The sequence below is a fragment of the Onychostruthus taczanowskii genome, unplaced genomic scaffold, assembly GCF_017590055.1.
Source record: "Onychostruthus taczanowskii isolate IOZ18803 unplaced genomic scaffold, ASM1759005v1 scaffold117, whole genome shotgun sequence".
Taxonomy (NCBI): Eukaryota; Metazoa; Chordata; class Aves; order Passeriformes; family Passeridae; genus Onychostruthus; species Onychostruthus taczanowskii.
Window position 1 is genome coordinate 1562940 of NW_024498318.1, and position 20739 is coordinate 1583678.

General features: G+C 42.3%; 1 protein-coding gene across 1 annotated transcript in view; it reads right to left on the reverse strand.

The window, feature by feature from the left end:
- The window catches only part of ATRN (attractin), a 143409-nt gene that overhangs the window by 42583 nt on the left and 80087 nt on the right, over nucleotides 1-20739 (reverse strand). The window contains exons 24-25 of the mRNA XM_041427574.1: nucleotides 20345-20502; nucleotides 810-871 (exon numbers count right to left, since the gene is read on the reverse strand). Coding sequence (XP_041283508.1) covers nucleotides 810-871; nucleotides 20345-20502 — 220 coding nt within the window. The remainder of the gene's footprint in view (nucleotides 1-809; nucleotides 872-20344; nucleotides 20503-20739) is intronic.

Here is a 20739-nt window from a genome sequence, read left to right on the forward strand (position 1 = left end):
TACCAGGCATAATATTGCCTACTTTAGAACAGGCTGTAAGACCTGGGGCAGTGTTTACTCCATGTATATCCCTCCTGTAGGACTCCTTATCAATCAGGTATTGGTTTACACTTCTGGAGTATCAGCAGTCCCGAAAACAGAGGCCAATACACTGGATTCTGAAGCTTTGAAGAGAGGGCCTGCTGTGCTTTGGAACACTTTCACCTCTTTGTTAGGCCTGTATTTTTTGGAGGAATAAAGAGGAGACCATTGGAATGGTTTTTGTTAGTTCCCACTCTGAGGGAATCATCAGCTCACTTGGCACTAAGAAATGAACTTAGAGCTGTGTGTGAAAACCAGAAGTATTTGGCTTCTATTGAACTGCAACATATGCTTGTATTTAAATTCACATACTTTCAGAGTTCAGTTTAAAATCAAAAGGTGGTACCTAAAGAGCTGGAAATTACACCAGACTTAACTCTTTGCAAAATAACTCCCCTACTTTATGACAACCTGCACTAAGTCACACACATTTGTGGCAAGTCAATGTTTTCTACATCCTCTCCAAAGGAACTTCTCCTTTTCCAAAAGCCTCTCCCAGCCCCATCCTTCCTTTCCCTGCATGCACTGGCATCACACAAAGATGTGCAGACAATTAATTTTCTTAACATAATTCCTAATTAAATATTTAAATCAGAGTGGAGATTTCCATTTTCTAGGCTGTGCTGTAAGCAGGATGTTTAAGTTAAAAAAAACAGACCAAGAAGAACCCAAATTCGGAAGCCCAGAACCTAAAGAAGTAACATTTAGCTGTCTTAAATGAAAAGTACCTGAAAAATGTCACAAAGAACTGCACCAGGTCCATAAAGTTGCTGTGCTGTGAGAATGCAATCTGCAAAAGAAAAGCAAATGCTTTCTGTTACTTACTGGAAAGAATATTCATATTTCAAGATATGTAAAAAGGATTTAAAATTACAATGAAAAGCACCTTTACTCAGATCAATTCATATTTTTCAACACTGCTTTTGAAAAAGAACGGAATTTTCATATTGTTTTGAAAATGTATATCCCAGAAATGAAGCTGAACAAGCAACTCTGTCTCCCAGCCATGTTCCAAGAAATATTCTTCAGTGCACATTGAAGAAAACAGTGCTTCAAAAACTTAGAACAGAGATTTCACAGAGCTGCAAATAATCTTTAATGAAAAGTGAAAATCTTTAATTATTGTTTACACAGCAGCCCAAAATTTAATATTTACATTTCAAACAATATCCAGACAACAAAACCTCCTCGAAAAAGGAACTTACACCAAGAGCTGCAAAGAGGCACGAAACACAGAAGATGATAGAAACTGTGAAAACAGCTATGGCATTCATCTTAGCTCACTGCCCTGCAATCCCAGGCAGAGCAGGAAAAACACCAGAACATTTGGGACAAAACCAGAGGGAAGAGGCCAACAGGAAACTGGGAGGTGGTTAGAGGCAAAAGGGAAGATTAGGGAGCCTGGGTAAAAATAACAACGAGGAGGGGAGGCGAGCCAAGAGAAAAGCAACTTGTGCAATATTAGGGATCAGAAGCTCTTTCCAGGTACCTCCTATTTCCTCTGCCTATCAATCTCTCAGCACCACAACAGCTATTAACTCTTTCATGAAGTAACAGAATGTATTCAGAATTAAAGTGAAATCTGCACTGACAAAAAGCTTAGCTTGTCACGGATATTAAATCCATTTCTGGTGTCATTTGTTGTTTTTCTCCCTTAATAAACAGTACTTATGGCAACATTAGCATAAACATAAATCCCTCCTCCCAGCAATAGCCACATCCCAGAATTTATGAATAGGTGTAAAGTGAGTAATTGCTTGGGTTTCTGTTGTTCTGGAACATTTTTCTGTGGTCATATTTGCTTTAAATATCCATTGTAACTTGGTACAGAAGCTGCCCCAAATAGTTTTCTTATGAATTGAAATATTTTGAAGTTGAGAGTTCCTTTGCAGTTCACAACCACTGTGTGGCTGGAAAGTGAACTCCAAACCTGCACAGCAGATGCTGCAACATCAACAGTCCTGCCTATACAAGACAAGAAAACACAGAGTTTCTTGTTGATTTTTGCTTCTGAAGTGCTTCCCAATAGTCTCCTGATTATTAAAAGACAGTGAGCAAGATTTCACTTTTTGTGTAAAAAATCAGTGCCTAGTAACTAAAGTGGTACAGTATTTGCATAAATGGATATTCTGGAATAAACGTAATATTCTGGAATGCCTTTAAGGCAAAGATAATGCTTACTGAAATATCTCACCACAAAATACAAACATGTAACACAGCCAGTATAAAAAAACCCAACTTTTCATATTATTTCTGAGAATAACCATGATGCTGAGTGACTATAAGAGACGCATTTCAAAATAAAGCCCTTGTTATGTATCAACAATCCTTTAGTAAAAAAAAGAAAATTAAAAGCACAAAGGAATCATTGACAGGCCAGTCCCTGGTGGATGACCATCAGGATCAGTTTCAATGATGGAAACCAAAACTTGCTCCCATTAGAAGAAACAAGAAACTATTATTTTTAAAATAAGAGTGATTCTATTAAAGATTAATGAGACTGTTACCAGAGAAGGGCTTCTCATTTTTTGGTAACAACTGCAAGAAACAAATACAAAAACAAACAAACAAAAAATAATGTAGGTTTATTTCACACAGAAGCCTTACAAATGCTTTACCAGTGGTGATTATTTTCTCTACCTGTTGGAGTTCTTCTCCTATAAAGCCCAGCTGAGGACCTGTACCTCATACAAGGATTAAAAAAACCAGGTTGTTTCTACAATTTATTCCTCACAAGCTGAAAACACTTTGTGCCATCAAACCTGACCAATCTGTGTCACAGGCAATTTGGTCTCATAATTGTTAATGGTTTGCTTACTTAGAGCTTAATTTCCCCTAATATAATCTGTTCCCAGGACTTAATTAATTCAGTTACATTGAAAGTTTGGTTGGAAATAGCTGTTGAAAGTAGCCTGTTCATTCTGGATCCGTGAAAAATATGGCACCAATTTCTTAGCAGGCCGGGTTTTTAATTAAGTTTAGCTGACAGTAGAAGATTCATTTATCCGTTCTCAAAAAATGAATTCTGTACCAAAGCCTGAAGCAGCTTAAGTGCAGGAAAGCTCCGTGGGGCTCGTGATGGGGACCTGGAAAGGCTCCCCCAGGTACAGGGCAGAACCTGAACTCAGCTGCACCATCAAATCCCCACCTGCACATCACAGATTCCCAGAATTGTTTGGATTTAGGGCCCATCCAGTGCCACCATCCCCAGCACTGCCACATCCACAGGGCTGTGAAATCCCTGCAGGGGGAGGACTGGACTGGGGACTCCAGCCCTCTCTGGAAATATCCACCTAACATCCACCTAAAACCTCTCCTGGGCACACCTGGAGTCCTCCTCAGCAGCACCCCAGGTCCTTTTCCATGGAGCAGCTCCCGGACCCTTCCCAAGCCATCCAAGAGGTTTCACACCCTGTTCTCACACTTAACCATGGTAATTCCACAGAAGTGACAAAGCTGGTGTTTATCTTATCTGGAAAGGTACCCTGGAGAGCACAACCGCCTGTCCTGCCTTTCCTGTTGCCACATGGTTTGAAGTACTAAAATAATCCACCTGCTTTCCAGAGAACCAGAAGTAGCTGGCTGCATGGACTAACAAAAATTTATTATGAAGAGCTTTACATTTTTTATCATATGATTTGCATAAAATATGAAGCCAAGAAGAAAATTTGGCTTCCTTTAACTAGCCAACATCTAAAAATTGCACTGGCTTTGAAATCAGTACACACAAATTTCAAAGGAGTTAATGGCAAATGACTTGGCCACAAAATAACAGAAGCAAAGGAAAAGTATATTTGAACCCAACAGACATTTCAGTAACAGTTGGTGTTTCAAACTCAAAATATTACTTTAGCTAAACCACAGCCTGTGGCTGACAGAAATTTTGAAAATCTAGAACAATTACATACCAAGACTTGGTTTGCATAAGCACCAGAGTTTGTTCTTCAAGAGAAAAGAAATCTGAAAATAATTTGAGATAACTATTTCGTATTAAAGCAGGCCAACTAAGACCTAAGTTCACCTTAAACCTATACATGCAACAATACCTAAAATTATTTAAACCTCCCATCTTGTGATCTGCAAGTGTTCTGAACTCTTTAAAAACAAATGAGTTTCACATACCACTAAGAAAAATCAGTCCACAGCTAAATAAGAAATTATGTAGAAATTTTTTGTTAAATCCAGCAAGAATTAAATTTGAATAACACCTCCCATTTAACTGTAATAAACAGATGTACAGATAATTCAGCACAGCATAACTCTTTCCACTTTTGCTGGAAATTACTGATATTCTATAGGAAGCCAAACTATTCACCACAATGGGATTAGGACAACAGCTTCTCCAAATTCAAATAATTTCCAATATTATACATAATATTAGCACCCCTAATCTAAAATGAACGAAAGAACTGAAAATGTAATAGTTGGGTTTGTTGCAAAAGGCTTTGGGGAGACCTTGCAGGGCCTGGGGGGGCTCCAGGAGAGCTGCAGAGGGACTGGGGACAAGGGACAGCACACAGGGAATGGCTCCCACTGGCAAAGGGCAGAATGGGCTGGGATCTTGGCAATTAGGAATTGTTCCCTGGCACGGTGTGAGGCCCTGGCACAGGTGCCCAGAGCAGCTGTGGCTGCCCCTGGATCCCTGGCAGTGCCCAAGGCCAGGCTGGACACTGGGGCCGGAGCACCTGGGACAGGGGAAGGTGTCCCTGCCCAGGGATGGGCTTTTTCCCACCCAAACTATTCTGGGATTCTGTGAATGTACTGAGTAATATTTCAAGTATGGCAATTTCATACCATAATTTGGTACATTTTGGGTCTCTAAACACTTGAGAAAACATGAACAAGCACAGAAAATAGTGTTTCCACTACTTTTTTACCCTGGCAACAACTCAGGATTATTAGCACATTATATTTCTATTTTAATTCACAAATACATAAAGTGACTAAATTCCCACCGGTAGTGCCTTCCTTTTTGTCCCTAGTTTATATCAGGGATGAGAAAAAGAGAAACTGAAAATTATATTTTGTACAGGACATGCTCCTAGAATAGAACTGTGCAAGAAAGAAAAATAAAATTGTAATTAACTTCTGAAACCAGAGTGACCCAACAGAGACAGCACAATGTGATTCTGGCTCCCAGAGCTTGGGGCTTGCTGTGAATTCAGAAGATATCAAAAGGTCCAACTGCTACATCCATTAACCTTGCCTGGCAGGTGGGAGAATGCTACAGCACTTGTGTTATGAAAGTCTACAGGACCTCACAGAAATTTAGAGGTTTTGGGTGCTTTCTGCTTTTTATCTCAATCTAGCCGTAGCACCAAACTTAACAAACAAAAAGCAGCAGGGGAAAGTGGAAAGCTGGGAGTTCCACAGGCTTCCAGTGAAAGAAAGCCACAAGCCAAACAAGCTGCAGGTGACATTTATGCACATTCTCCTCTATTTCTTCCCCAAAACTCCACTGTCTTGTCTCTTTTTTCCCATGGTTAGAGGCAAGGATTCAATCTGACCTTGGCGAATGCAGACAACACTTACAGGACGCCGTGGCCTGAATGCTGAGTGCCTGTGCCTTTGTCAAAGGACCTGCTGTAAAACAAAGGGGCTTTAAGTATTCTTGAGTGATGCCAAAGTCCTCAAAACATTCATTCTGCCCTCCAGAATAATGCTGGGGGAAAACTTCTCTTCTGCCCAGGAGTGTTGTCATTGCCTGTTGCCGTTCTCCTTGAGACACAAACTCAGTGTGCTCTGATGGAACTCCTGGCCAGGCCCACGCTGCTCCTGGTGCTCCCCACTCCAGAGGAGCACTCAGCCAAGGGCCCTGGCTGCGAGGTTTTGGGAAAGAATGTGCCAACACAGCAACTCAGCTCCACCACCTGAGCACGGTCTCAGTCCTGCCATGTGCTGCTGCTTCCTGTGTTCTGTGAACGTCTTTAATGAGCCATGGAAGTCATTAAGGCAGCGGAGAGCTAATCACAGTAATGAAGGGCAAAAGCCTTTCAAAAACACCCCTCAGAAGCTGGGCTTTGGAGCTGACCCTGCTCACTGAGGGATGAGCAAACACAGCCTTTTTCAGGCAGGTGGCTCTTAAACAATCTCAGCAATGTCAGTTCCAAGGAACACTTTCCAGAAGGAATTGTTTGTTCCCCTCTGTGGGTGATTTGTGGCATTCAGGCACAGATTATGACATCCAAATCCAGGGTCACAGGGGCATTCCCATCAGCCCTTTACACTCAATGGAAACCTCATTTGTGGTTCAGCTGACCAAGGCAGGTGCCTCATAACAAATAACAAAAAATTATTACCTGACCAGTTCCATAACAGAAGTGTAAATACTGAGGCACACAAAGACATCTATTTGCTGACCCCTAAATTTAGTTAGTTTAAATTTCCATGGTGCATCCTTGCACTTGGTTTCATGGATGCACTGGAAGCTCCATTTGTTGACTAAAGAGGAGTAAAAGCTATTGCAGCTGCCCTGGGACACCTCACCTGGCCTCCAGCTGCTGCTCCAGAATCACAGAATGGGCTGGATTGGAAGGGACCTTAAAGCCCATTTCATTCCACTCCCTGCCATGGGCAGAGACACTTCCCACTAGACCAGGGTGCTCCAAACCCCATCCAACAGCTTTTGGGCGAATCCCCACCCCAGTCACACCACAGAAGCAGAAGGACATTCTCTTGCAGAGGCACCACAGATCTCTGTTTTAAATGAACAGCAAAACTTCACCCAAACTTGAAGGTTAGGTAGAAAATTTAACCTGATGCACAGGGAAAGATTCTCTAGGTGGAAAGTTAAACCTGAGGTTTCAGAGAAAAATGGATCTTAACAAGAGTTAATTGTAACTTGAAAAACTCAAACACACAAGTTGAAGTGGAGCATGATTTGGAGGTGGGAGACCCCAGAGAGTTTGTAATGCACCTGATGCTTTGGTGTGGACATCAGAAGCAGCACTGGAAGGGGCTCTGAGCTCTCCCTTGAGCCTTCTCTTCCCCAGGCTGAACACTCCCAGCTCTCATTCTGTCTGCAGAGCAGAGAGGCTCCAGCACCTGGAGCACCTCCACAGCCTCCTCTGAACCCATTCTTCATCTACTGAACAGTTCACCCATCAAATCCACCTTTCTCCAAATCAGAGAGAATGTGGTGCAGCTGAAGAGGTTCCCATGCTCACATTTGCATTCTACAACAAGCAAAAATTTAATCCTCACTCAAATTTGATTTTCACACCTACTACTCCGAGTCACTCTGCTCCTGCATGAAGGATGAAAGAGATTAATGACTTACTCCTCACCTGGTGCAATATTAACTGAGCCATTGAGCTTTATGGCACAAATACTCGCTACCGTGCAAATATAAAACCTGCTTCACTTCTGAACTTGTTCTGAGATGAAAATCAATTTACATTCCAATACTGTGCTGCCTTCCTGCAGTAGTCACAAATTGTCACTTCTCAGCTAATTGGCTGCAGTCAGCAGTTGGCTCAGAAATGCCAATTATACGTGTTTTGTCTTCCCATGTGAACTCTCTCATGTTGTGCAGAGTGAACACAGGCACGACTGTCTCTAAATTAAAAACAGTGCTTAAGATGTGGTCCCAAATTTCACAGCATCCCAGAAATTATCACACAAATTTGACAAACGAGAAGTATTTGTTCAGTAAACAGCCAGTGGCTGAACTGTGATGCACAACTAAATTTAAAGAGCACTAGGAAATAAAATTCTGCAAAGTCCCATAATTGAAACAGCAAACTCAGCTCAGACCCTGCACACCTCCACATGACAGAAATGTGCCCCAAGAAAGTCAAGGCAGGGCCAGAAAAAAACTCAATTCTTTTGAGTCCTCAGTGAATTCTGAACTTCTCAGTTCTTCTTTCAGGCCACTTAGATGAAAGACCCTGAGGGACTGGAGCGTGGCCAGGGCAGCGGCAGGGTGGCATTGGGGAAATTAGGGAAAGGGCTGTGCAGCCCTGGCATAGCTGCCCAGGGCAGTGATGGAGCATCCTTCCTTGGAGGGACTGAAGAGCCATGTACATGTGGCACTTGGGGACATGGGTCAGTGCTGGCTTTGGCAGTGCTGGGGAACAGATGGACTTGATGATCTTAGAGGGTTTTCCAACATAACTGATTTTGTGACTCTGCAATTGCAACAATTATTCTGGAGACAAGGAAGCTCTGAAGTACTTGGAAAAAGTGGTTAAAAATAAAGTTCCTAAATCTTGAGACAGAAGACACGTCACCAGTAGGAAAATACTCCAATCCTCTGAGTTCCAGTTCGTCAAGCACCTCCCTCCAGTCCCAGCTGCTGCAGATGCATTTGGGAAGGATCCCACTGCATTTGGGAAGGACTCTGTTGCATCTGGGAAGGATCCCATTGCGCTTGGGGAGGAAGGAGGGATCCCGTTGCCCTTGTGAAGGAAGGAGGGACCCCGTTCCTGGCTCCGTGCCCAGCAGAGCTCTGGCACCGTCTGCGTGCAGGCTCGGTTACGTTCAGCAGCGTGCTGACTATTGCTGGAGAGGTTCAGCATGGAGACAATTAAAACTTTAGCACGTAACAGCTCAAACTCCCACTCAGGCCCTTGAAGTCCAGTAAAAATGAGCTTTATAGTCTACTGAGCTTCAAAGGAATAGAAGTTGTTTTCCTAAAGAGCAGGTGATGTAAGTACACAAGAGAGAATCAAGAATAAAAAATATAAAACAGCCAAAGCAATATTTGCAAGTTTCTTTTTTAAGGGTTCAATATAGCTGACAGATGGAAACAGGCAAAACTTTCAAACTTTCTGTCTTGCATCATTTCTGACCAGACAAAAGAGGGGAAAAAATGCAAGACAGAGCTGAGGGTGGCAGTAGTATTAATGGGGAAAACAAGCTCTCCCTCCTTCCCAAGGAGGCTGTGAGTTCCAAGGATCATATTGGATGAGAAATTTAACATGTTTATTGACCTGTAGCAAAACATCCTGTAATATGCCAGCTGCAGGAATCTCATCTTTAATAAAACAAAGTGCAATTGTATATATATTTATACATATTACATATAGAATCATAGAATGGTTTGGGTTGGAAGGGACCTTAAAGATTATCTAGTTCCAGCCCAAAACTAAATAGGTATTTATATAAATAATCAAATTAAAATACCTTTGAATGACAACATTATCACATTATTACACAACACTGAAGCCACAAGTCATTTGAAACATCACATCATGACCTGAAGTGGCAGTAATTAAAACCCCCCAAATTTAGTTTAAACAAACCCCATAGCATCAGGATCAGTTTTAAGGAGCCATGAAATCAGACCCATAGAGCTGGGTTGTTTTATCCATCACAGGTTTTTCTGTTGAGAGCCTTAGCTATGATTTGGTGTTCAAGAAATCTTAAAAAATAAAGACTGAAAAGACTAAAGATTAAATCTGAAAAAAATAACCATGCTGGGTAGGGCAGAATGAACAACTTTCTGTAAGCTCTCAGATTTGCATTAAAAAGGCCAGGTAGTCACTGCCTATCACTAAAAGATTTCTAGAACACGTAATTCACCCTTTTATCATGAAGAATTTCCCAGTAAAATACTGAAGTGACAAATCAATTGATGGAATTTACTTCAATCCTCAGTCAAGATATTAACGTAATTTATTGATACTTTTGGTCCCGGTGTGGGAAGGTGGATGGTGCTAATCTTGCATGCAAAACAGACTGGTTAAAGAAGCAACTGTACGCAACACATAACTCGAAAAAATAATTTAAGAGAGAACCAATTTAAGAAAAAACCCCTATAAAATCCCCAGTCATGCCAGAAATTTATTCCTATACACTACTGTGACAGTACTACCATGCCCTGACGCCTGCTCTTGCTCACCAACACTGCTGGGAGCAACATTTGCCAATACACTAAAAACAGTCAAAATCTTAATAATACAAAGTCAGGAAAATAAGTGAGAGAAAAAGAAGTTTTCAGGACATTCCAGGGATATTTTTTTCCCCAAAAGAAGCTCCACAGTCAGCTGAGAGCTGTCAGTGGAGTGCTGGTGTCTCTGGCTCTGTGTCTGGGAGCTAAACCAGGCACAGGCATTTGGGTTTGTCACCCTGTCCTGGGGTGACTTTATGATGCTCACATCCCCATTGGTCTGTTTAGCCCAGAAATGAGTTTTGCACCTTTAGGCTGGTTCTGAGAGCGCAGGGGGAGAGAAGAAGCTGCAGTTTGTTTTCAGACACTGCACTCACTGCTCCACGTCCTGGCTCCTGGACTGTGTCATCTGCAGATGGACAGACAGCAGGACAGAGCTCTCCTTTGCTCTTAGTTTTTAGCTCGCTGAGGCAAAGAAGTTTCCTGGGTTGTGGTTGTACTCTTTCTTTGGAGCGGTTTAAACCTGCTCTGGCCTGGACACCCTGAACACCACCGGCAGCTCCAGCTGTGGCCAGCGGGCCGGGCCGGGCCGCGGCGTGTCCAGCGCCGGAGGGGCTGACCAGAGACTGAGTGAGCCGAGCTGCAGCCCACGGAGGGACTGTCTGAGTGTGTCATCTCTGCACAACGGCGAGAGCTGTTATTGTTCAATGTCGTTCAGTTTTCGTGCTGGTGAACGCTTTGCCTGTTAAATACAGTTTTTTTCCACTTTTCTCCAAGGAAATATTTTCCCAAACCAGCTGGGGGAAGGGTCGCTTGAATTTGCTTTCTAGAGGGACCCCAATTTGGAGGTTTTCTCCCAAATTTGCCCTAAACCAGGACACACCCTCTCTTAGTTCTGGATATATTTTCCCTTGTGGTTTAGCCAGGCTGAATCCACTGTCGCATTTCAGTGGGTGGTTTCTTCTATTTTACTGCCAATACACTTTTCTTTCCTTCATTAACTCTGCTCTCTACTCTGACTCTGTAAATAAGCTTTTGTATAAAGAAAAGTATCTTGCTCTTTCAGCTTCTCAGCAATGGCCCACAGCACTCATTTTCTGAAATATATTTGAATTTGGGGTCTATATTTACATTCTCTGGTGTGTTATGGTATTTTCAAGAGTTATTCATCACAGAAATACAGCAACTTCAAGCAACCAGCACTGGCCTCACCCAGAAGAAATTAATGCCTTATTTGGACTTAGCTTCCACAGAAAATTAATTCTACAATTTTTTAATATATTTTCCAGCCCTGCATTCAAAAAGAGAGAAAAAAATCAGTTTCCTTAAAATTAAGGCAATCAATATATATGTCAGATCTCAATAAAACACAACCCAAGAAATGCTCCTGGTATTATAAAATCTGAATTGCAGACTGTTGCTCTCTGGTATCCTGTAACTTTTCTTATTTATGCAGCTGAAGTTTTGCAACAGGCATTCAAAGACTTCCAGTGCTGTAGAAAGGTATCACAATAAATCTCACAAAAGTTATGTGAGTCACTACAGCTCATCCCAAGAAATCCCAAACAGCAGATGTAAAATCCCAAGAAATCCCAAGCGGCAGATGTAAAACCCCAAGACTTCATTGCCCCTTCAAATGCCTAAAGGAGCTCCAGGAGAGCTGCAGAGGGACTGGGGACAAGGCCTGCAGGGACAGCACACAGGGAATGGCTCCCACTGGCACAGGGCAGGGCTGGGTGGGATATTGGCAGTTAGGAATTGTTCCCTGGCATGGTGTGAGGCCCTGGCACAGGTGCCCAGAGCAGCTGGGGCTGCCCCTGGATCCCTGGCAGTGCCCAAGGCCAGGCTAGACACTGGGGCTGGAGCACCTGGGACAGTGGGAGGTGTCCCTGCCATGGCAGGGCTGGGATGAGATGATCCTTCATCTCCCTTCCAGCCCAAACCATTCCATGAATCTCTGATAAAAATCCACCCCTCCCTCCCAACACAGCACCTGGGGAAAATCTGGCATGAACAATTTTCAGGATTGTTCACGCTACAACCTCCTGCAAAAAGGACTGAAGTGGCACCACCTCCTGCCAAGGGTTAACTGCCTGTGAGAGAAATCCTCTTTTTAAAGGATTTAAGAAGGTGCTAACAAAAATATTACTTAATCGAAAAGGGAACAACTTCTAAAAGGAGAAAAATGTCATCAGCTGATGCCAAAAATAAGGTGGCAGGAGCAGATAAAACACCAGCAGCTGTTTCATGTTTTAAAGGACCATTTAACTGTTCTGTTTTAAATCTTTCCATCCCACAGTAGAAGATGTCAGTTTGCCTATTCTGAAAAATCAGCATGTAATTGCATGTCTCCAAAAGTAATTACATTCAACAGCAAATTTCATCAGATTAACAAATTGATTTACGTTTCGTTGTTGGGTTTCAAGAAAAACTCTCACATGGCGAGAGAGATGCAGGGAGAGAGGCTCAAAAGCACCTGCAGTTACAGCTAAGGAAAGGCAAGGGCCATCATTAGCAAACAACTTAGGCATTGCAATGCTTTCAGAAGCAACAGAAAAAAAGAACATTTTTGGAATAAAGGGTCCCAGAGAGTTGAGGATTATTTTATCTCTGCACTTACATCTCTTTCTTGTTAAATATGCACGAGGCACATGAGGACCTGGCAGGAAAGCTGTCCAGATCAGCAACCTCACTGCGATTTCAAGCCTACATCATTATTTTATTAGAGCAATCCCTACCTATCTGAATGTGTTTTATTCTCTTTGGCCAACAACAAAGATACTTCTCCTTTGCCCTCACTGAGAGCTCTCATTCAATGAAACTGTTGCTTTTGGTTTGAGAATGACACTCTAATTTAGAGAAAGACTGGAAACCTCCACAGGCCACATCCAGTCCTCAAGGATTATTTATCCTGTATCAAATATCTAAGCCTCCTTCCAGAGACAAATCAATGCATTTGAGACAGTTCAGGCCCTGCTTTTTAACTGTGGATGGTTTCTTCACTCTTTCCACGGATTATCAAAGCCTTTTAGTCAGGCTGTAAACCTCAAAGAGGGAAAGGCAGAGAGCATCACTGCTGGCAAGGCTCATGCCACCTGAAGAGGCTGAAAGCCTAAAATAAAAGGAATGTGTGAGGATCTGCTGTTCCTCCAGCTCTGTTTTGGGCCTGTCCTCACCTGGCAGGAGCCAAGGGTACCCCAAAGCTTTCCTTGGCTGTAGCAAAGTGTCATCCATCATTTAGCTCTGGAGGAAAACAAATGCTTCCTGAACTACACTAAACATGAATGGCAAATAAAATTAAAGCTTAATTGAAAGTGATATTAAGATTCTTGCTAATGCAGACCACCTCTTTTAGGGGTAATGCTGCAAATAAAACTAGCAGGTTGATGGGGAAGAGCATTAGAAGAATTGCAAATCAAAACTGCTTTAATGAAGGAGCCTTACTTTGAACAATGAGAATTTCAGAAGGCTTCAGTATTTACCTACTGGAGGACACAGCAGCAATGAAGCATTGAAATAAACAATGATAAAGATCAGAGTGAGTGCTTTGAGAACTGTGGAGTCTTCTTAAAAATGTAATTCCTGGCAGTTCGCAAAATACTGGCTAATATTTCCAACTTGAAAAGCCACATTCAGCATAAGAAAATACAATAGCCATTCCTCAGCAGAATTTCAGCCTAGTGTAAAATTCATCTGACTCCAAAACGCAGCTGACACCAGGTGGCTCCACCTGAACTCTGCCTACAAACAAGAGAGGAAATACCTCCGGGCTAGGGAAAAGACCTCTTTCCAACATCACTGCCAGCTCTGCCGAGCCAACCAGATGTGAAGGGAGTTTGCTCCCCTACATCCCTACAGACATGTTCAGCATATCACTGGAAATCAGTGGGAACTGTTCCCAGGTCAAAGGAGGCAATTAGTAACTATAACACAATCCTTTGGGAAACCCTTGGGCTGCAGAGGGAGGCAGAGAAGTCTTTTGATGCCTGTGAAAGAACAGAGCTTCAGCTATTCCCTTAAAACAGCTCAGGATAGAAGAAAAAGGTCTTAAAAAAAATCAGCAGTCCCAGGTCTAATATACAAAGCACCTGAATCCAAGAAAGTGGCAGATCTGAAAGGTTTAACAGGAGCACAGTTGTCCTCCCACATCTATCAGAAATCTCACTTCACGCAGCACTGCAGCTCTTCACCGGAGCACTAAAATGAGCCTTTTCCTTCCAAGGTTGGATGCAGTCATCCTGGCAATGGGAATTTAAGAAAAGCAACAGAAGGCAGAGAGGGAGGGCCCCGAATGAAGGGGTTCATTAAAGAGCACCTCAGCTAATGGCTGACATCTCATTCCTGGGGATTGCACCTGCAATGGATCTGTATAGAGCAGCTGGAGCTGTGACACCTGGATTTCTCCTGTGGAGCCAGGCTGGGAGAGGTGGGAATGTTCAGCCTGGAAAGAGAAGGCTCTGGGATGACCTTATAGCCCCTCCCAGAGCCTAAAGTTGGGTGGGACTGGCGACAAGGGCCCGGAGTTCCAGGACAAGGGAGAATGGCTTCCCACTGCCAGAGGAAGGGTTAGACAGGATTTGAAATTCTTCCCTGTGAGGCCATGGCACAGGATGCCCCGAGAAGCTGTGATTGCCCCGTCCCTGGAATTGTTCCAGGCAAGGTGGGATGGGGTTTGGAGCACCCTGGGATACTGGAAAGTGTCCCTGCTCATGACAGAGGTTTCACTTAGATGGTCTTTAAGGTCTCTTCCAGTCCAAATCCATCTGTGATTCCAGGATTCTGTGTGCCAGTCCAAACACAGTGACTTGTGACAGTCACCTGGATCACTACCAAAAGAAAGCACCACAGACCAAATTCTGGTTTAACTACAGCACAGTTTAATTTGAGCCTGCCCCAAATTTCCAGGTCCCATGAGTGACAGTTTCTGCACTTGCCCCTCCTGACACCCCTGGTGCCAGCTGCCATCCGCTGAGGGGCCATGAATTGTTTCACCTTGCAGCTCACCACTCACCCTTTCAGCAGAGGAACCAGAGAGCAATACAGCACTGGGAGTGGGCTCACCAGGACCTTCCTGTCAGGGTAAACAGCATCTCTGGAGACAGAGTAACTATGACAACACATATGTGACTGAGCTAAACAATCCACAGATTGTCTTTCAGGCCCCTCCAAACCTGTTTGTTCTGTGAACTGAGTAAAAGGGATAAAGATATAAAGGAGACTATATAGATAAACCATCCTGAAATAAATCAAGTAAAGGAAATCAGAAGAAAGTTTGAGAAACTAAAATTGAAGACAGCAGAGGCAATTTTAGCTATTTTTCCATTACAGCCTTTATGAAATCTATGAGTGGAAGGCAACAATTTCAGTGAGTTGAATGTTTCCCACTGGTTCTCAAAAGCACTTCAAACAGTGGGAGCTATGCAATGCTGCTGCAGCTTCCACCACGCTGCACGTGCAGAGATGCTGTGCAGTCACAGTGGCACTTTTTGAAGCCCAACACGACAATGAATTGACAAGAAAATGATATACAGTAAATACCTAATGAGATTTTGCAAATGGTACATTTTGTATGCAAAGACTGCAAAATTCCTTCGCCTCTTTTTGTTTCTTGAAGCATTTGGTTCATAATTAACATTTAAGCGTGTTCAAATCAAAATCCTTCAACCAACACGAAGGAAAGACAGGAGGCAATTGCCAGTTAATGATACAATTACAAACTGGTTTTGCCTTAATCAGCTCCTAAACGTCTTACACATTCTCAGAACATAGAGATCAATGCAAGATGCTCGGAATCTGAGAGGAAAAAATCAAATATCAAATGGGACAGAACATTAGTGAATATAAACAATAGTTTGGGTATGAAACAAGACTAAACCACCAATTTGTATTTAGCGAGTGGTAGCAGACACCATCAGCAGAAAATTGTGATGAAGAAGAAATCTTACAGTGAGGGGAGAGTTTCCTGTATTAGCAGATCGAATTTTCACCCTCCTGTACATTCTGGAGAGCAATTCACTCACTGGACTCGGCCCCAGGTAAATACACACAAGTTTAAACAGTGTTAAAACCTGCTGACACTTACACAGGTATCTAAGAGAGTTTAAAAATTCTTACCATTAACTACTTGTCAGCCCCAGAACTGCAGTTTCACCTCAGAGTGAACTGACTTTGCATGGATTGAAACCCATGAAGAGAACTCCTCTGAAAGTTTCTGCACTGAATTCCTTTGCTTCGTACTGTGCTATTGTACAGCAGATTATTTACAGTCAGTGTCTTTCTTCTACTCTGAGCTAAGTTTGGAAAGAATAACAAAGCAAACTCACAATGAAGATTAAGCAAAGAGAAAGAATAGTGGGGGAAAGATTACTATTACATTTACATAAGTGAAAAAAAATCTCAATCCCTCAATGCCCACTAATGTCCTTTCCTAAAGGATGGACTCCCTTGGGGGAAGATAGGGAATGTTTAGAGCCAAGCTGAGGAGAGGAAGGTGAACAGCTGGGGTTTGCTAAATGGAAATATCCAGACACTGTTGACAAGACCTTACCAGGATTTTCAGTAAAGCTTGGCAAAGTAAGGCTTTAAGTGAACTCCTTCATGGTTGGAATTGCTCAGAAAGGAGGAATTAGGAAGAAGATTGCTGTATTTTGAAGGCTTTCTGCATTTTGCTGCTTTAGTTCTTTTACTGAATAATTATTTTAAGTCATTAACCAGGCGGGGAAAGCATCCTAAACTAATATACTTTAAAAAATAAATGAACTGAAGTGGTTTGAAAAAGAGGTGGAGCAAGGTGGAGCATGAGGTGGGAAAGAAGAGCCAGAACTGAGTATTGGCAAGGACACACATCTCTTACACAAAGGAGCACTTACACTTTCCAAGTGCAGATTTTAACAGGCAAGGAGAGAGAATAAATAAGAGACAGATTTCAATCAAGGACTTCAAGATAAAGTTTGCAATACTTAGAAAAACAAAATAATGTGGATTGTAGAATTCCTTTGCAGTAAAAGCTACATTTATAAAGTTTTCTGTTGCAAAATTTTGTATAAACACTCATGTTTAAATACATCTGTTGTACTGAAATTGAAAATAAGCCAGGACAAGTGAGTGTGTGCACAATGACAGTCAGTACTAAGAGAGTCAAACAAAGAATAAACCCCTAAAATATGACTTGGACATGCTGCACTGCCCAGGAGCAGCCCAAGCACACGCATGAGCTGCCAGGTGATGCACATACATGAGGACAGAATAATTTCCAGCAGCTTGGCAGGAGCAGAGTTTTCCTGACTTTGACACACTCTATTAAAATCAGTGTAATTTCCAGAGGAAATTGAAACATGTTCTGTCGCTGTGTGACAGTTTAATAGAGGGGGTGCAATGAGGAATACTGGAGGAGACGAGCTAGAAGATAAGAGAACAGTTTGCATCCTGGCCATACTGCAACATGGAGTTTTAATTAACAAGCCAGTCTGCCCTGAAGGACTGATCCCAACAGCACAGGAACTTTTCTGCAGGGAAATCAGGGATGAACCCCTTGGAAAAACAAATGAGAGAAGGAAAGCTCTGAATAAAAACTATTCCTGAGAAGAATGTAGCATGGGATGAGTCAAGGACTGATGGCCAGGAAGTCTTAAAATCACAGAATCAGAGAATGAGGTTGGAAGGGATCTTAAAGCTCGTGTCAATCCACTCCCCTGACATCGGCAGGGACACCTTCCACTAGACCAGGGCACTCCAAGCCCCATCCAACCTGGCCTGAAACACTTCCAGGGATGGAGCAGCCACAGCTTCTCTGGGCATTTGTCCAAAAAAATTTTTGTCCCAAAAACCTGTACCATGATTTAGCTTCTATTTTATCATATCGAACACAAACTACAGAGAGCCATGAATTCACAAAAATGAAGAAAATTGGGGTATGGAAGGGACAGGTAGGGACACAGGTTGCAGCTGAGGGAAGGTCAATCCCTCACGGCAGATTGTACAAGACCTGAAAGGACACAGTTAGTTCTGGTTTTTAGCTATGCACTGAAGAGGAAACTGACAGAAATTCTATGGACCACAGACTGCTGGTCGCTGCCAGACTTCTTCACAAAAACTGTGTCTCAATGAATGAGCTGGTGCTATTTTAGACTTGGTTTTGGCAAGTAATAAAGACACTAAGAAGAGCTGGTAATAAAACATTAACTTGGATTGAGTGCATACAAGCACATTCACATTAAATTAAGGATAAAGAGAGGTTAAGTGTTGTAAGAGAATCAAAGTTCACTCTTTAACTATGAGAAATGAAATCAAACAGTAAAAATCAAGTGGACTAAGGAGATCAGGAATGGGAAAGCTGCCATCTAAATATTTCTCTCAGGTCAAAGATGCAAAACTATTTGAAAGCTGCATCCTCAGAGCTAACCTCGAAAGGGACATGAGGATCAATTAGAGAGACTTTGTATTAAGGAGAGGAAAGGATTCATTCTTTAAAGCCAGCAAGAAGTAAAGAGATAAAATAAGAACTGGCAGAAATCAAGCTGTGCCATTGCTCAGGAAATGAAAACAAAGCAGCAAGAGATGTTTCAACCATACAAGTAAAGGAAACCAGAATTGGAAGGGAAGAGTGGATGCTGTAAGGAGTGGTAAGAGAAAAACCAGTCAGCTGTATCCCTAACACACAGTTCTGCAGCAATAAATAACAAAGAAATAAATCAGGGTATGGTACAGTCCAGCGCTGATTATGGAAAATCAAATATCAATCAAAATAACGGATAAGGTTAAAAAAAAATATTACTTTTTTTCCTGACTCCTGCAATTATGAATCTGATGAAAGAGAAGCTCAAATATTAAATACATCATTGCATAAGTGCTCACCTTTGTACACAGATGCTACTTCCCCTACAAGTAGTACTTACAGGAAAATGAGGAGGTTTGGGACTTGCTACTTGAGTATCCAATGACAAAGATTTTAAATTGCAGCTCATCAACTCCTCCACATTTAAAAATCAGGACTTGAAAATAAACTAAGAATTTACCAGTTTATGAAGTAAAAACTCTCCAGCTGCAAACTGATTACCAAAACTGTAAGTGATATTAAAAAGAGTCCAAAGCCAGCCTGCAATCAACAAGACAAAGTTTCCCAAGTAATTAAAACCCAGTATCTTTAGGAGAAGGTGATAAGAACATTTCACAAGTATTCCTAATACTTTTTTAAAAATTCAGGAAAAATATCACTATAGCTTAAGGACCTTTTTCCAGGTGGATCTCATTTTCTTGCTCAGTATTATCCTGTGCATTATTTTTGCTGAAAGAGTGAGCTTGCCTGACCAATACATTTGAAACACTGAGTGCATTAATGTGAAATGTCAGCTTTCACAAAACAATCGCATGAACAAGGGTGAAGATGGAAGGATTTGGGGTCCCATATTTCACCAAGTTTCTTCAATAAGGCAGAATTCAAATATGCCAAGCTTTAGTTGAGATTTGTGGCTACCACATCCTTGTAACTGCTCGAGGCTGGACAGGGCTGGAGCTAGCTGGGCTGGCCAAAGCTGTCCCTGCCCATGGCAGCAGGTGGGACAAGACCACTTTAAAGCCCCTTCCAACCCAAACCATTCCATGATCTCTGCTCCAGACCTCCAAGGACTTTGTCCTTCAAACACCCACATCACTCTGAGCACACAGGGAGCTGATACTTGACCAGCCCACTGCAAGAAGGTGGCTGAGGCTGCTCTGAGTTGTGAGTCTCAGCAGCTGCAGGATCTGTGATCGCAATCACAGAGTGATTCTGTCTGATTTTATCACCAATCACAGAGTGATTCTGTCTGATTTTATCACCAATCACAGAGTGATTCTGTCTGATTTTATGACCACCAGTCAGAAAGTGATTTTGTCTGATTTTATCACCACCTCGTTTCACCCACTGCTCCTCCTGCACCACTTCATCACCACGGCCAGCCTGGTGCCCCAGGCACTGCCTGCCAACCAACTACCCTGAATGAAGGGGAAGGATGAGTGCTGGTCCTGCACGTGTCACCAGCCTAAGGCAGCAGCAAGAGAAAGGGGGTGGCCCTTCAGCTGGGCCTTTTGAGTACCAGGCACTGAAGAGCTATTGAAGCATTTCCTCTGTCTGCTCTTTCCACGCTTCCTTTTTAGCTTTATCAGTCTTTTTCTACAACATCAAGATCTGCACATTTGAAGTCAAACACGGCCCTGTTAATAAGTGAGTGTTTCTCTTTCACAGCACATCTTCAGATCCACTGGGCTGAGGCAACATCAGAAGATGCCTCACACCCTCTCTCCCTCTTACCCAGGAACATCAAACTCTGTCTGCTCTGGGATTACACCAGGCTGGCTCAGCTTCGACTACTCCAAGCACAGCAAACTCCCACAGTTTTGAGAGAAATAGAAAAAGCACCTTTAAACAATTTGACATATATTAGCAGCTCTTACCTGTATTTTTATGGGCCAGGTGAAATTGCTGACATAAACAAAGAAGGTGATGTTTGGGTTGTTGCGGAAATCAAATTTCTCATTGGAGAAACTGTCCTTGTATTCTTTTATATTAGTCCTGGAAACAACTGGAATTTCCTCCCCAGCCTGTGTACCAGCTGTTGTAATAAGTAGCAAGAGAAGATATTTCAAGGTGTATTTAAGAAAACAACCAAAAGGGCAAACCATCCTAAATTCTAATTTTAAAAAAATAACCATTCAAAATTGACTATGTTAAGCTGCACTGCATTATCAAAACCACTGTGTACAAGATGCTGCATTGTAAAAAACCAAATTTGCACGTTCAATGGTTACAAAATACACTATTAAAGTTGAAAACATAGTTTTTTTTTAAC